This window comes from Notothenia rossii, assembly GCF_949606895.1.
Source record: "Notothenia rossii genome assembly, chromosome: 10".
NCBI classification, from domain to species: Eukaryota; Metazoa; Chordata; class Actinopteri; order Perciformes; family Nototheniidae; genus Notothenia; species Notothenia rossii.
This window is the reverse complement of record NC_136908.1, coordinates 54,679,799-54,694,217: the sequence shown is the minus strand read 5'-3', so window position 1 is coordinate 54,694,217 and position 14,419 is coordinate 54,679,799. Positions and strand designations below refer to the sequence as shown.

Here is a 14,419-nt window from a genome sequence, read left to right as displayed (position 1 = left end):
TGTTCCTCCATCTGGGTCACTGCGGGTGGTTGAAACGGTGGGGTCTTTGGCGACTAGTTGTATAGCCCCATGTAGCTTACATTACTTAGGTGCTTCAGGAAATTGGCATTGCTGTTTTTTGATGTGGACAATGCTTTCTGTCCTGCACACAGTTTACATTTTACCGTAATATTTTTTGCGTCCTTTATCCCCACAAATTGAAAATAGTTATATTTCCAAGTTGCAAATGCGCTGCTGCTCTCGCTGATACTTGTATCTGCCATTGTGTGTGTGTGTGTGTGTGTGTGTGTGTGTGTGTGTGTGTGTGTGTGTGTGTGTGTGTGTGTGTGTGTGTGTGTGTGTGTGCTGGTGGTGAGCGTTGCCGTGTGCGTGTGTGTGTTAGCATTAGCAAGTGTTTGTGTGTGTATTTTCCCCATAAGGCAAGACCCGCCCAACTCTGTCTCTGATTGGCTTACTCTGAAATGTTACCCCGCGTTAACCAATCATCACTCCTCTCTGGTCACTTTCACTTTCCCATGGTACTGTGAGAGGACATCGCTGTATTCGCCTGTAAGTTACATCCGCAGGGAGATTCGGTTCAGTTCCATCACATAATGTAACGCAGTAACGCATAATTTAAATCACAGTAACTATAACAGCGTTACCTTGTGCGAATATGTAACTAGTAACGCGATTAGTGGCTATACATTTGCGCGTTACTTTGTGGTGCGTTAGTCCCAACACTAATACTGGCAAATGATTACACTCGATGAATTAAGAATCATGACCATTTTTATTAACCAACCATATACTGTAACACCCATTTACAGAGGCAATCAAATCACACGAACATGGAAAATAATAGGCTTACGTGTTATGTTGTACTTATAGTAAAAACACACGCTGTCGTAAACTCAAGAAGCATTAGTCACTACTTGTAGGCTACTTCACAATATAAAAAGTGCACAAGATAATTAATTAGAGAAGTCTTTTTAAGCCCTTACATATCAAGCATTCAACACACACAGGAAGGCATGGGCATGTATAATCATCAGTGTAAATAGTTTCCTTTGTGATCACGTCCCCTTTACCTTATTTATTGTTACTGCACAACTTAGTAAAATACTTAATTCCGATTGGTCAATTTGGATGTTCAGCGGTCTTCTCTTTCTATATAACAGACCATTGCTAAGGACGCTTTGAAGAAGAAAGTGTTACCAGGCCTGAACAGTTACAAGGCAGAAAAACCTTGACAAGTGCTGCAGTCATTTTAAGTTTTGTTGCTAATCACATAAAGTTATGTTTAAATCAATATGTTATGTCAAATGATTGATTGAATATGTAGCCATGTAATAAGAAGGATAATATGCAGCGAGCCGGTCATTTAGCGGTGATCCTTTTCACTTTAATGTAGGCTCGCTGCATATTATCCCTTACATACTATCTATGAACAGACATGGCTAGATGTTCCCTGATAAATTCAACATTTTATTAAAGGAACTTCATTGCCATGTTGTACTTCTGATAAAAAAAAACACAGCTGATTGCAGGCACAATATTTTCTCTCATTAGATGATGAAATCCAAGATTATAGACAAATCATTCCAATCTTCTTCATGTCGCTTCGCTTGGACTGAGCAGACCTGTGGTTATTAAACAAAGGATAGAAACAGTGTCACTCTGACATCAACAGCACAAATGACTTGTTTATTAAGTTAAAACATTAGAATTTTGAAACACTGAGAATCAATGAGGTACAAACCTGGAGCAACGTGGCGCTTACATATCTGATACTGTAGAGAGAATAAAAAACATGTTGAGAACAAAATCAACATTTGAACTGCTCTATTTCTGAAACAGCTGACAAATTATGTACTTGTGACATCTCATCCAGAAAACTGATATAGTGGTTTATATTCCTAAATTGTTTTATTTATTGTCAAGTTATTGATCTTAGAGCATGGTTGGTAACAGTAATAGCAACACAGAAAGTAAAACTGATGTTTATTATATTTCATAATTTTGCTTTTATTTTAATTATATTCAAAGCATTTAAATGGTATGTATGTAGTGTGTGAGTACAGCAAGAAGAGGCTATGGCTATCAATCTATTGTGCAACACTGTGTTGTAAAATGACGATTAAAATGATCCATGACAGTAAATGACATTGTTGAGAAACAGGAAATGTGAGGCGAAGAGCATTGCGATTTTATGTTACAACTTAAACCACTACGTCATAGGACCAGATTTATTTCAGGTAATTCTGCACTTTATTTTCTACTTTTAAGGTGATTTAAAATGTCTATTTTCTTCCAGTACTAAGTACATATATTTTAAACTAAAATGTAGTGTTACTATATCCACTACACAATGTATTTCTGTAAGTCTTACATTTCTTTTGTCAATGTTTATTTAAAAAAGGGCAACTGTTAGGCTAATCCTGACTGTATAAAAGGCTTTAAAAACAACAAAAACATAAATAGATTATTAATGTATTCATTTCAACTGTACATTTCAACTAATGTTCAATAATGTGATTCTGGTTTTAAGTGGTTGTGGCTCACATAAATGTTGCGCTATGCTGTAATTCATTGAACAAAAAGTAATAAACATGGACCTATTGCATGAAATCAAACAACAACAAATATTTAATACATTTCTGTATTTTTTCTGTAATTTACTCAATTTCTGCTCATATGAGCCATCATTGCCTTAAATGATATAAAAAATATATACATAAATAGGCCTTTTTTATTGTGTTACATAAAACGTATTTTGTTTGTCTTTTATTATAGTAAACTCCCTAGTATAGTTATGTAGTTGCTAATGTGTGAATCAGTAATTGTCTATTTTCTTTAAATGATTGTACCCACTCTGTAAACCTAATACTGTAATAAATGGAGGTGTATAGAGACTTACGCCAGGTGTATTCACTTTGGGATCCAAGATGAGTCACAACACAGGTGTACTTGTCGTTATCTGATGGGGTGAAAGGCACGTGCTTGGTTAGGTGGTAGTGCCAGTTCTCTTCGAAGGCCAGGTCAGTCTGTTTGGCTCCGGGGATCTCTTTTCCATTATTGAGCACTTTAATGGAGATTTCTGGTGGGTAGAAGCCCTTCACATGGCAGATGAGGGTGTTGGGTTCCCCAACTTTCCCTGGTCCTTTGCTGTACACCTGCACTTCAGGTGGAGCTACCAAAGAACAGAAAAACGTGCACACATATTCACACTGAAAAAATTGAAACGTTGATTTTAATGAACTGATTATGTCAACAAATGTCACATAACTATATTAGGTTAGTTGAAAGCAATGTTATTAAATTGAACCTATTTAAACTTAATGTTATTTCTTTCAACTAACCTAATCCAGTTAGGTGGACCTGTTGACAAATTACATATAATTAAAGTCAATTTGTCAGTGCAGGAAATAAAAAAGACAAAGCTGCCAAAGACTAATGAATATTTCAAGGTCTATTCAATACATTCAAATGATGTGCTGTAGTATGATCAATTATGATTTCATTAGTTTGAAACCATGTTTTGTGTGGTAGGCTTTGTTTTTCGTCTGGTCACTTAATCATTTAACATTACCTGGTAGGAGTGACTTCGAAAAGATTATCCTGACCTTTAAACCCAATTACTCTGATATACTGCACTTCTCAAAGTCTTTACTTAACGTACATGTATGAGAGCTATTCCTTTGGCTCTTTTTTTATCATTAAAGTAAATGAAGTAGGAAGTAAACAAAGCAGTTACATGTCATATATTGTGAGAGCCGATGTCCTTTGTCCTTCTGCCATTTCCGTGAAATAACACGGCGCCATTTATAGGCCATCATTCATCGGTACATAAACAAGTATCCTACCGTATCTTAAACTTACCATCTTTCGCATTTGAAGGGACGACAGAGAGCAGCCCGACGAGAACTACGAGAAATATATTCATGATTTCACCTTCAGTCGGTTTCAGGAGGCCACTGAATAGTTGTTTGTATTTTATATTTGTCCAAAATAACAACTCCTCTCGAGTCAAAATCGAAAGTAAAAATGTGTGTTCGTCTCAAGAGTTAAGTCAAATGGTGGGGAGGCTCTGACTCCGCCCAGAAAAACAGCTTCGGCCATAGCTTCGGCGTACCTCGGTGAAAATATAAAAAAGCAGAACTCGTCCACCAATAGAATAATCGAGACGACGTATCACTAGGCAGAATTTACCACGACACGTTGATCTGTGGCGCAGTTTCATGAGTTTGACCAGGAAGTCATGTTTGTTTGTCTGCGTTATGCTAGAGCCTAATATGTCTTAGTGTATTGTAGTTGATTAGTAATCATATATCTGTTATCCCTTAACAAGCATCCAAATGATTTTATATAATGTCATAGTTGTCATTTAAAAAAAGAGGGATTCACAGCAGTCGAAATGGGGACTATCTTAAGCTTTAGTCCAATATACAACAGAGCCTAGGGTGGCACAATTAAATGAAGTAAAAGCCCCTTCATGATACATCCATTATTACAGTAAAATAGATACAAATAAAAATATCTGGTTTATTCATACACCAATAAGCATTTTCTTACAAAGTATACCACAAAGTAAAACTATAGTAGCTTGTTATTATCTATGCTTTCACCTGATGCCGTCAAAAAACGACATTCTTATTATTTATGTGAAAGGCGCCTTTCTCAAAGCACATATTCTGACATTAAAAAAATAGCACAGATGTAACTTATACAAGCAGCTAAATAGAATGTAACCATTACTTGTTCACACACACAACATTAACACATATATTATTGTTTTTGGTCACCCGATATCTTTCACCTGTTTGTTTTTTTGTATAGGCCCTGCATTTTTCATTCTAAAATATCTAATAAATTAATGTTCGATTGCACTATAGTTGCCCAGTCTTTATGTTAACTGAAACTGCCATCATGTAATAAATAATATATACAATTAATTGGCTTTCCCTTTTGATACAGATACTCACTTACTAGATTAAGTAAAGTGTTTCTTTGGATATTATAATACAATAACATGTAGCATATTTAAATGTGTTTACTTATACAAACACATTTCTTTATGTGGAATAGTTTTTCACATTGACCATCTGCAATTTGATCAGCAGAAACGGTCAAATGGAACCAAAACAGAAGGGAAATGATGGGTGCTGATTTAAATACCTATACATTTAGTTAATTCATTGTCACCCTGACAGCCCTGGTGTTTTCTACTTTATTAAGCAACAAAGATGCCATGTCCACCAATATCCCTATGATAAAAGTATAAATTGAACAGGTTTGCATTTAAAAAAAAGAAGAAACCAAGGGGGTTTAAAGAGGTTTTTATTTAGAAGATGGCATTCAAAGAGACTTCAAATAAAGCAATAGGCCTATAAATTGTATATCACACTTCTATCTGGTCTAGAAAAAGAATACAGCCCTTTACCATGTATCTCAACAATTAGTATTTGATGCCTCATTTAGGTGAAAAAAGAAGGTTTCATTAATTAAAGCTTACAACGCTTACACAAACAAAATCACTCCAGTTTAATATTTGCACATCTGAGTAGCAAAGGCTCTAAAATACGTGTACATCAAAGCAACACACTCCTAGATTAAAGGAATAAGTATCCCGCAGCCCGCGTCTTTACCCATAATACAAAAGTAAGTGGAAATTCCCCTTGATGTGATATTGATATTTATGTTTTGTGAGAAAAAAAAAGAGAAAGTCCGAAAAAACTGTTATTCAGCTGATTGGAGATGTGAAGAATAAATGCTGCTGTAGAGCAGGCCAAACCATCCGGTTTTCTTTCTGGAAAGAGAAAATGACAACCAGGCGTTATACAGCAGAAAACAACAATCAAATGTGGCACTGCTGGCGGAGAAGCATGAATGTAGCTATAAAATAAAGCACTCACCAATCTGGGCCTTCGCTGACATTTACATATTAGGGTCTATCAGAAAAGAAAAGCACAAGTTACAGTGTCAAATTACATTTCATTTAACGTATTTATATTTATTCATAAGTATATTTTACACACATTTTGGCTAATCCTTACTTACCCCAGGCATATTGTTTGGGGGTCGAACCATGAGTGACCTTGCAGCTGTACTTTTCTCCCTCCTTGGGAGTGAAGGGCACGCTCTTGGTCAGATGGAAGCGCCAGTTCTTTTTGAAGGCCAGGTCAGTCTGCTCGGCGTTGCGGATTTCCTCATCATCTTTCATCAGCTGGATCATGATGTCAGGAGGGTGGAAGCCGCTCACATGGCAGATCAGGGTGTTATCCTTCCCGAACTCTGCTGGGCCATTGCTATACACCATGACCTTGGGAGGAGCTAGAGGCAACAAAGAGACGGAAGTTAGGCCTAAAAAACTTCCATCTCAGTGAAAATGGCTACAAAAAATGACAATTGGGGAAATAACAAAATGTGTTTTCATCTGGAAGGTTTTTTTTATGTTGAAGGTAACAAAGGTCAGGTAAAAAAAGTTAAAACATACTTGAATTGTTATTTTCTAAAATATAATTGTATTGTTTATATATACATTTTTTGCAATATATTTATCAAAGTCTAAAAGAAAGGAAAGTAGAAGATTCCCACCGATAACAAACATGGCTGTCAACCTGTCCAAACTGACGTAAGGTAAATTGTTTGCCAATAATAATTAAAAAAACTGAGAGGACATTTTTTGAATTTAAAATATACATATTTGATTTTATTAAGCGCATATTGTTTATTTGTAAAATGAAAATAAAGTATCTATCTATATTGCATCACATAAAAAATGTAGATTGTTGAGAAGGAAATAACAATTTAGAAAATGCTTCTGTTGGGACACTTGGGAGAATACAAAACAAAGGCACTCACAAATTGGGAAAATAACAATGGAACTACTCACAACCATGATGAGGCTCATTAATTTACTGACTGAACAAAATAAAAATATCCTCCGTCAGTAAACACATTTTCTCGTGGGAACTATCTTAGGTTTTAAAGATGATTTTGAAATTCACCCTCTATAGTTTTTTTTGTAAATCATATTCCCATACAACCAGTGGAGGGCGCATTCACGGCCAGTTGGTATTACAGGAAATCGAAACTTAATTCAGATTGTTGAGGGGAATTCCACCGAAATAAAAACATGACAAATAATATTTCTCCTTTGCACTTGACTCTTACATCAGTGTCTGGAGGTTTATAACAAGTAGCTTTTTAAAGATATACACCTTACTATCTGCTTGTATTCTGTATATTACATTGTATATCCTGATTAGCTTTTAGCCTTTCAAGGATGACTTACTAGAGATACAGTTTATGGTATTTTACAGTAAAAGAACAAGGTTTAAGTTACTGCATCAAAACAAAAATACTTACTGTGATTGGCGTCCTGTGCAAAGGTGACAGCTACCAGAGCTGCAATGCAGAAAAGAAGCCTCATGTTTGCTTTATTCTCCTTTTGTAGTTTAAAAGCTGGAATAACAGAGACAAGTGTGTCTTCTTCCTCCAAAGCACAGAACTAAACTGAAAGTAGAGAGCATGGCAGATATATCAAGCGCTGTAAAACCGCCCAGCCCAGCATCACAGCCAATCGATAAATTACATCGCACTGTTGCCAGGTAAAACATGGCTGAACAGGTTTGGTCCTTTATGGATAGGAGAGTTTTGTGGAAAACTCCCTAAACATATCACCATCCTCGTACAAAAAAAACAAGAATTATTTCAAAACAAGAATAGATGTACTTTAGTGCTGTAACTTAAAGGAGAATTGAAGATTCAGATTAATAATACAAATATAATCATAATATTAGTTATCATGCATTATTTTGTGTTTAAATAAACTTAGTGAAATCCAGAAATAACAAGGCAGTATTTAGTCTAAGAAAAAAGCTCCTCCTTTAACAGCACCACCAATTTAGTGATAAACACTGAATCAGCAATAATAATCTAATAATATATACAGTATTGTCGAAATGGACTGTTGTACAGAATCAATTCTACTTTTACTTTTGGTACTTAAGGTACTTTTTGTTTAAAATACTTTTGTTCTTTAACCTCAGTAAGATTAAGTATTTCAGTGCTATAGTATTTCTACTTTTTCTAAGATCTAAGTGCTGAAACCAAGAATGGTTTCTTTATGCTAGTTTTGTGGGGTCATGTGATCTTGTGTATGCCGGAAGCTTAACTCAAATCATCAGTACCCTGAGCCCTATAACTTAACCCACTCTCTTTAAACAACCTCTTTTTGAATAAGTAAAAGAAGTAGGGCTCTTTTTCTGAGCATTTTCAACTTGTTATTTCAAGCGTTGTAAATGTGTTTTTATGGTTTTGGTTTTCCCCTGCCACGTGAATTCTTCAATGACAGGTAATGTCAAAAAAGAAACTGAAATTAAGCATTACAAAATGTTTGGATATGAGTGCTTCTCTGAATCACAATGTGTTTGTTTAAGATACACACCAATATCAAACCACAAGCAACTCAAAATCTTAATTGTTAATAACAATAAATAATCAGTAAAGGAGTTTTAATCTTTTCAAGTGAAAGTGCCTTGACGTTTTCTTGGGATTTTTGTAAAATGAAGCTTTGTTTTATTTTTATTTTGTAAGGGTTATTTGACTCTCCATAATGTGTTAAGGTGCTAGTATTGCCATGTTTTTTTATTGCAGAGGTTGTTGTTGGAACAAGCAAGGCCCTTATCTTATCTAACTAAGTCACATGTCACCCTGCTGAGTGGTAAAGCAAGCCTGTTTGGAGTCAAACTGTATTCCGTAAAACAATTAATAATCATTGACATTGAATGTAATGTAATGTGTTCTCTCTGTGTTGCCCAACCTCAAACTGTGTAATATTATCCACAATCCGCTTTACAGCATTGTTCATTGTAAATTATCAATAAAGTTTGTTGAACAAAAAGCGGTTGACTTTTTTTACTCAGTTTGGTGACGTCACTCCGGCGCAGGCTTTTTAACGCCAGTGATAGCGTCTTCTCTTCTCCTGAAGCCACATAAACTACATTTATTTTTCTAGCTGAGAAAACATTAGAGTGACATCATGAGTACTGAAAAATACCCCAGGACGTCTATTGAAGACGACTTCAACTATGGCACGAATGTCGCAACAGCCAGTGTCCAGATACGGATGGGTAAGTGATTTAATGTTTGGGCCGTGGTGTTTACAGCACCTAGCCTCGCCAGCTAACGCTAGCTTACACTACGTACTGTGGAAATATACAGTTCTTCTGTATTATAGCTATGGTAACAACCTTATATAACATCTGGATCCAAACAGTCTGCACGTTTTGCACGGTCAGCTTGTATATATGTGTGTATATATATATGACATTTAAGTTCTGTTTTATTTCCTGACTGTTTATTTTCTACTCTTTATTTTTAAAATGTGCAATGCCTTTGTTTTAACATGCTTCTGTAATGAACAATGTTCCAAATTTAAAGTATAATCTCTTTGTATAATGTTTGTGTATGATTAGCAAAACCATTACAGTGACAATGTTGTTGGCATTAATCAACGTTTAACAAATGAAAGGTAATTTATATAGCCCACTATCACAAAACACGTTTGTCTCAGTGAACTTTGCATGAACAAACAACATTTTAAGCAATAACATTACAGGAAACTAATAAAAAGACAAGATGGAGTGTAAAATAGAAATAGAATTGATTAATTACAATACAAATATAAAATAAAATTCCATTTAAATGTAGGAACCAGGAGGATGAACATAGAGTTGATTTCAGATTATTCCCTAACTAAAAGGCTTTGTTAAAAAGGAAGATAAGTATAATATAATAGTTGTTGGCTTGAAGGAACCAGTCCACACGTTACCAACATTGACGTTACCACCTTCTTACAGGTCTAAAAACATATCCAGCTGTTAATAGTGGTTCACACCTGGTGGTATTTTCTCCCCCATAAGCAGTTGTTTCTGGTTTCAAATATTGAGTGTGGTTCTGTATTACTGCGTCTAACTTGCTGTGTTTGTTGATCAGATTTCCTGAGGAAGGTGTACACCCTGCTGAGTCTGCAGATCATCCTGACCACAGCCACCTCTGCCCTCTTCATGTTCTGTCAACCCATCAAGGACTTTGTCCACACCAGGTGAGGGTGGTCTGTTATACGTCAAGATGAAAGATTAGGGAATGTGAAGCTGACAATTGAGCGGCCCGACCAAGCAAGGAGGCAGAACATCCAAAAATATATCCCGGTGTGGGCCTTTATTAAACTCGATCCCAGGACACAGCCTCAATCTTGCGGTTCCCGTGAGCAAAGTCACCAGCCACAAGGATCTCACACACACACTACCTCCCCAAAACAGACAGGGCAACAGAGCCTAAATACACACACACACTAATCAGCAATTAGACACAGGTGGGGGGGGGGGGGGAGGAGACAACACAGGGCACCAGGTGCACACAATCAGCAGTAACAGACATGGGGGAAGGGGAACACTTTTCAGAATAAAACCAGCAAACAGAGACAGACAACCTAAAACACAGACAGAGGCACAAACTACCTACATTTCGCCACCAACAAAGCTACTCAATTCATGACGGAGGCCGAGATCTATGGCCCCAAAGATCACCTCCGTTACAGGGAACCATGGGCTTTTCTTCCATGAATGTCTGTATCCGTAATTGTATTTGCCACAAAAGTGAATATTTATTTGTTTGCTATATTTCACGTAATCTTGGTAGAAAACTATTGTTTATTGTTTTGGTGACAGTGAAAACTGGCAACAATGCACATTAGTTGCTAAGTAGGCTATTATACAACAATGTCCAAGAGCAGACCTGGTACATGCTAAAAGTGAATTTAGCGCTGATCACAAAACACATATTCCCTTAGTCACTGCCATTTATATCACACAGCGAAATATCACACATGACTTGTGCGGTCATCCCATAATGGTATGTTTAAATTCATAATGTTCATCTTGCAGTGTTTGCATGAAGCTTGTGTATTTCTGACTGTGACTTGTTTTCCTCCCCAGTCCTGCTGTGGTTCTGGTTTCGGCTCTGGGCTCTCTGGTTATACTGGTGGCCCTGGCCGTGTACAGACACAAACATCCAGTCAACCTCTACCTGCTGACTGTGTTTGTAAGCCTTTTTTTTTAATAAATTCCAGTCTTTAGTAGTTCTTTGTTTTATTTCTGTACACTGTGTATACAACCCTATCATGTATTTAAACGTTTAGTTATAATAGATTAGCTGCTGATTGACATGAATCTTTACGGTAGCTCGTAATTATAGCTTTGGTTAGCTTGTGAGTTTCACCTATTGTGTCTTGTTTTCAGACTCTGCTGGAAGCTGTTTCTGTGGCCACAGCTGGTAAGTTTGATATTTATTGGATGATTCTGTCAGTTAGCGTGTTTTGAGATTGTTTGATAGCAGAGTTTTTCTCTCCACAGTGACCTTCTATGAATACTCCATTGTTCTGCAAGCCTTGTGCCTGACATGTGCCGTGTTTGCTGGACTGACAGTTTACACCTTCCAGTCCAAGAGAGACTTCAGCAAAATGGGCGCAGGGTGAGTCACGGCTGCTGCTCGGTTGTTTTCGCTTCAGTATCCCTCCTCCAGAGGGAGCCACCACCTGAGTTACAGTATCTGATCTGTTCTCTTCCTTACAGACTGTTCGCCTGCCTGTGGATTCTTATCATTGCAAGCTTCATGAGGGTAAGTGACATCAATTTGTAATCTATTTAGTATTAAAACAATTAAAAGGGAGACAAAGAAGAAGCTTGCATTCAGAAAGAATAATGCACTGAGGGAGTTGTGAAGCAGTGGGCATGTTGCTAAAGTAAAGTATGATCCAACAGAGGGAAATAAATAAGCAAGGAGAGAGAAAAAGCTTCCGAAAGAAACAGGAGAAAAATAGGAACAAATATAGATACACATAACAAAGGCCTATTTTTAGTAAAAAAAAGTATTCGATTGACACCTCTTTGTGAATATGGAGATACAAATGAGCCTCAAAAACAGACACCAAATAGGATACACATTCAGTATTCTACTTCTTGAATAAAAGATCCCAAATCAGCTGCTGTTAAAAAAAAAAAAGGGTTGTTGTTTTAGAAGCACATGGCCTCTGAAAAACATCCTACTGCACTTGCACTGCTACTTTCACTACTGTTAATGCAACGTAATTTAATCTGCACACCTGACCTGAGCGCCACAACGTCGCCTCTTTCCCGCACATCCGCCACACACTACAGAGGAAGCTGACACCCTCTATTTGTCACAGCATTTACATTTAGCTATACTATGTCCCGTATCATGTTGACTAGAGCCAAACTGTGTCCACATGACCAATCTTTGCTACGTTTCAACAACATTGGAGTTTTTTGCATGGTTAGTCAGGCCTGATTAAGCCTTTACTTCATCAAAGTTTACCGCTCGGTGTTTAGCTTAGAATCCCACCAACACTGCTTGGGCACTGTCTGCATTGGAAAACAAAAAGAGATTAGAACCATGACTTTGTCAACTTTGCTACCATATTTTATTAATTGTCCAGCCTAAGAGTGGAAGCTGTGGATCAGGGTAGTCCAAATACTTGGGGGCATATACTGAAGAACACTGTCCATCTTGCTCCCCCTCTTCATGCTGACTCTGTGCCCCCTGCAGTTCTTCTTCCACAGCGACAGCACAGAGCTGATCATGGCTGGAGCCGGCGCTCTGGTCTTCTGTGGCTTCATCATCTACGACACCCATCTGCTGATGAAGCAGCTCTCCCCCGAGGAGCACATCCTGGCCTCCATCAACCTCTACCTGGACATCGTCAACCTGTTCCTGCACCTCCTGCGTCTCCTGGATTCTATGAAGAAACACTGAAAAGTGCACTTTACCCAGCTCACTGGAAACCCACAGATATGCAGTTATGTGATTGTTTTTATGTAACTTTCTCTCATTAAGGTGACCAAACATTTGATTTAAAAAAGGGAACCTGTCTGTGCTTGGTGAATTATTTGCAGGCGTCTGCATCACATACCTATATTTGTCTTACTATAGCTAATCAGGCTGTTTGTATTCAGTTAAGTAGATCTATATGAGTGAAGTTTTTGTTCCGTCTGCAACCAAAATCTACACATAATATTATAAGGGAGCTTAAATCTGCATTACCCAATTTGATATAAAGCCCACTAGCACCCCCACCTGGCCTATTTGCAGCTCACTTAGAGTTTTTAACACTATTCAATTCAGCAAGCGTTACTCAAACAGGAGGAAATATTACATTATTTAGCAACCATTTTCATTGGCGGATTAATAGTTTAAGTACAATGCACCTATATTGCACAGAGAAAGCCAATGTTAGATTTATCTTTTTCATGGGGTTTGTTGACAATAGGATTAATATATTGTATCACCAGGCTTTTCTTTTGAAATATTGAGATATATATTATATACCATACTTGAATTGTGACACATATGCCCTGACCTGGAAATGTTTTGTGCTGTAAGAACGGATCACAGTTGATAGAAAAATATGTTATCATATGGGGCATTAGTGGACACTCCAACAAATTTAGAGTGCATTTATTTTCCATAAGTAGGTATTATAGTGGGGTTTCACGTCTATCATTACATATTTTCTCAAACTTAATTTACGACTATTTTATAATGTTGTTACATATTCAGCAAGAAGATGACACATTCTATATTCAGTTTACTAAAGTGCATTCCTGGGTTTATTAATGTATCTTTGATTGTACATATTCAATATTGTAAATGTAACAGTGTACAGTTTAGTACTGTATTTAGTAAAGAGACAAATCTGAGATTTAGAGATTCTACACAATTCTGTTCCTCCATGTATTCTCCAGAATTGGGTAACAGATCAATATTATGAAGATAAACTGTTATATATGAATGTTGTTCCAAACTACAGTTGTGCATGTCTTGATTGAGATGTTATAAACTATTAGTTTTTTACTGGACTAACAGATTTATGTCTTTCTGTCATGGTGTAATGGTTTAAAATTAATGACTGATCTCTTATTGCACTTTAACTGCTTAATACTCTGCTGTTAAACATTCTTTATGGAGTTGTCACAGTGATGTGAAAATAAAGAGTGCCATATTTTCCAGACGGGAAAAGTATGGGGGAAAAGTATCCGAGCAGTGTTAAATAAATTGATTTGTTTCCATCTATTTTTGTATTTTGTCTTGAGTTCTGCTTGGCCATCTTTTGGCTATACATTCAAAGGGTGTCCTACCAAACAACAACAGAAAACAAATGATTGAATTATGACCTTAGTCACTTTTTTAAATCTTACCCTATTTTTTTAAATAATGTAGAGGATATACCAGCTGACTTAAGTGAAGTGAGGACACTTGCTGATCAATACCACAAAACCACATCCATGTCAAGGGCTAGCGCCTAGCGGGGTATATCTTATATTCTTGTCAAAGTAAAATAAATAGTATCTGGATG

The 14,419-nt window shown here is 36.8% G+C and overlaps 3 protein-coding genes across 3 annotated transcripts; 1 reads left to right on the top strand and 2 right to left on the bottom strand.

Annotated features, from left to right (window-relative positions):
* Positions 1-753: 753 nt before the first annotated feature.
* On the bottom strand, positions 754-4,044 carry LOC307022176 (beta-2-microglobulin-like). Its single transcript, XM_079654816.1, has 4 exons — positions 3,862-4,044; positions 2,900-3,172; positions 1,742-1,772; positions 754-1,622 (listed from the first exon to the last, which is right to left on the bottom strand). The coding sequence occupies exons 1-3, from the start codon at positions 3,923-3,925 to the stop codon at positions 1,759-1,761; spliced, it is 351 nt and encodes a 116-aa protein (XP_079510942.1). The 5' UTR covers positions 3,926-4,044; the 3' UTR covers positions 754-1,622; positions 1,742-1,758.
* Positions 4,045-5,302: 1,258 nt separating this feature from the next.
* LOC307022175 (beta-2-microglobulin-like) lies at positions 5,303-7,509 on the bottom strand. Its single transcript, XM_079654815.1, has 4 exons — positions 7,351-7,509; positions 6,040-6,312; positions 5,895-5,930; positions 5,303-5,788 (listed from the first exon to the last, which is right to left on the bottom strand). Exons 1-3 carry the CDS (start codon positions 7,412-7,414, stop codon positions 5,917-5,919), a joined length of 351 nt encoding a protein of 116 aa, XP_079510941.1. The 5' UTR covers positions 7,415-7,509; the 3' UTR covers positions 5,303-5,788; positions 5,895-5,916.
* Positions 7,510-8,908: 1,399 nt separating this feature from the next.
* On the top strand, positions 8,909-14,136 carry tmbim4 (transmembrane BAX inhibitor motif containing 4). The gene is made up of 7 exons (XM_079654536.1): positions 8,909-9,116; positions 9,982-10,090; positions 10,983-11,088; positions 11,286-11,319; positions 11,400-11,517; positions 11,619-11,664; positions 12,613-14,136. Exons 1-7 carry the CDS (start codon positions 9,026-9,028, stop codon positions 12,817-12,819), a joined length of 711 nt encoding a protein of 236 aa, XP_079510662.1. The 5' UTR covers positions 8,909-9,025; the 3' UTR covers positions 12,820-14,136.
* Positions 14,137-14,419: the final 283 nt, after the last annotated feature.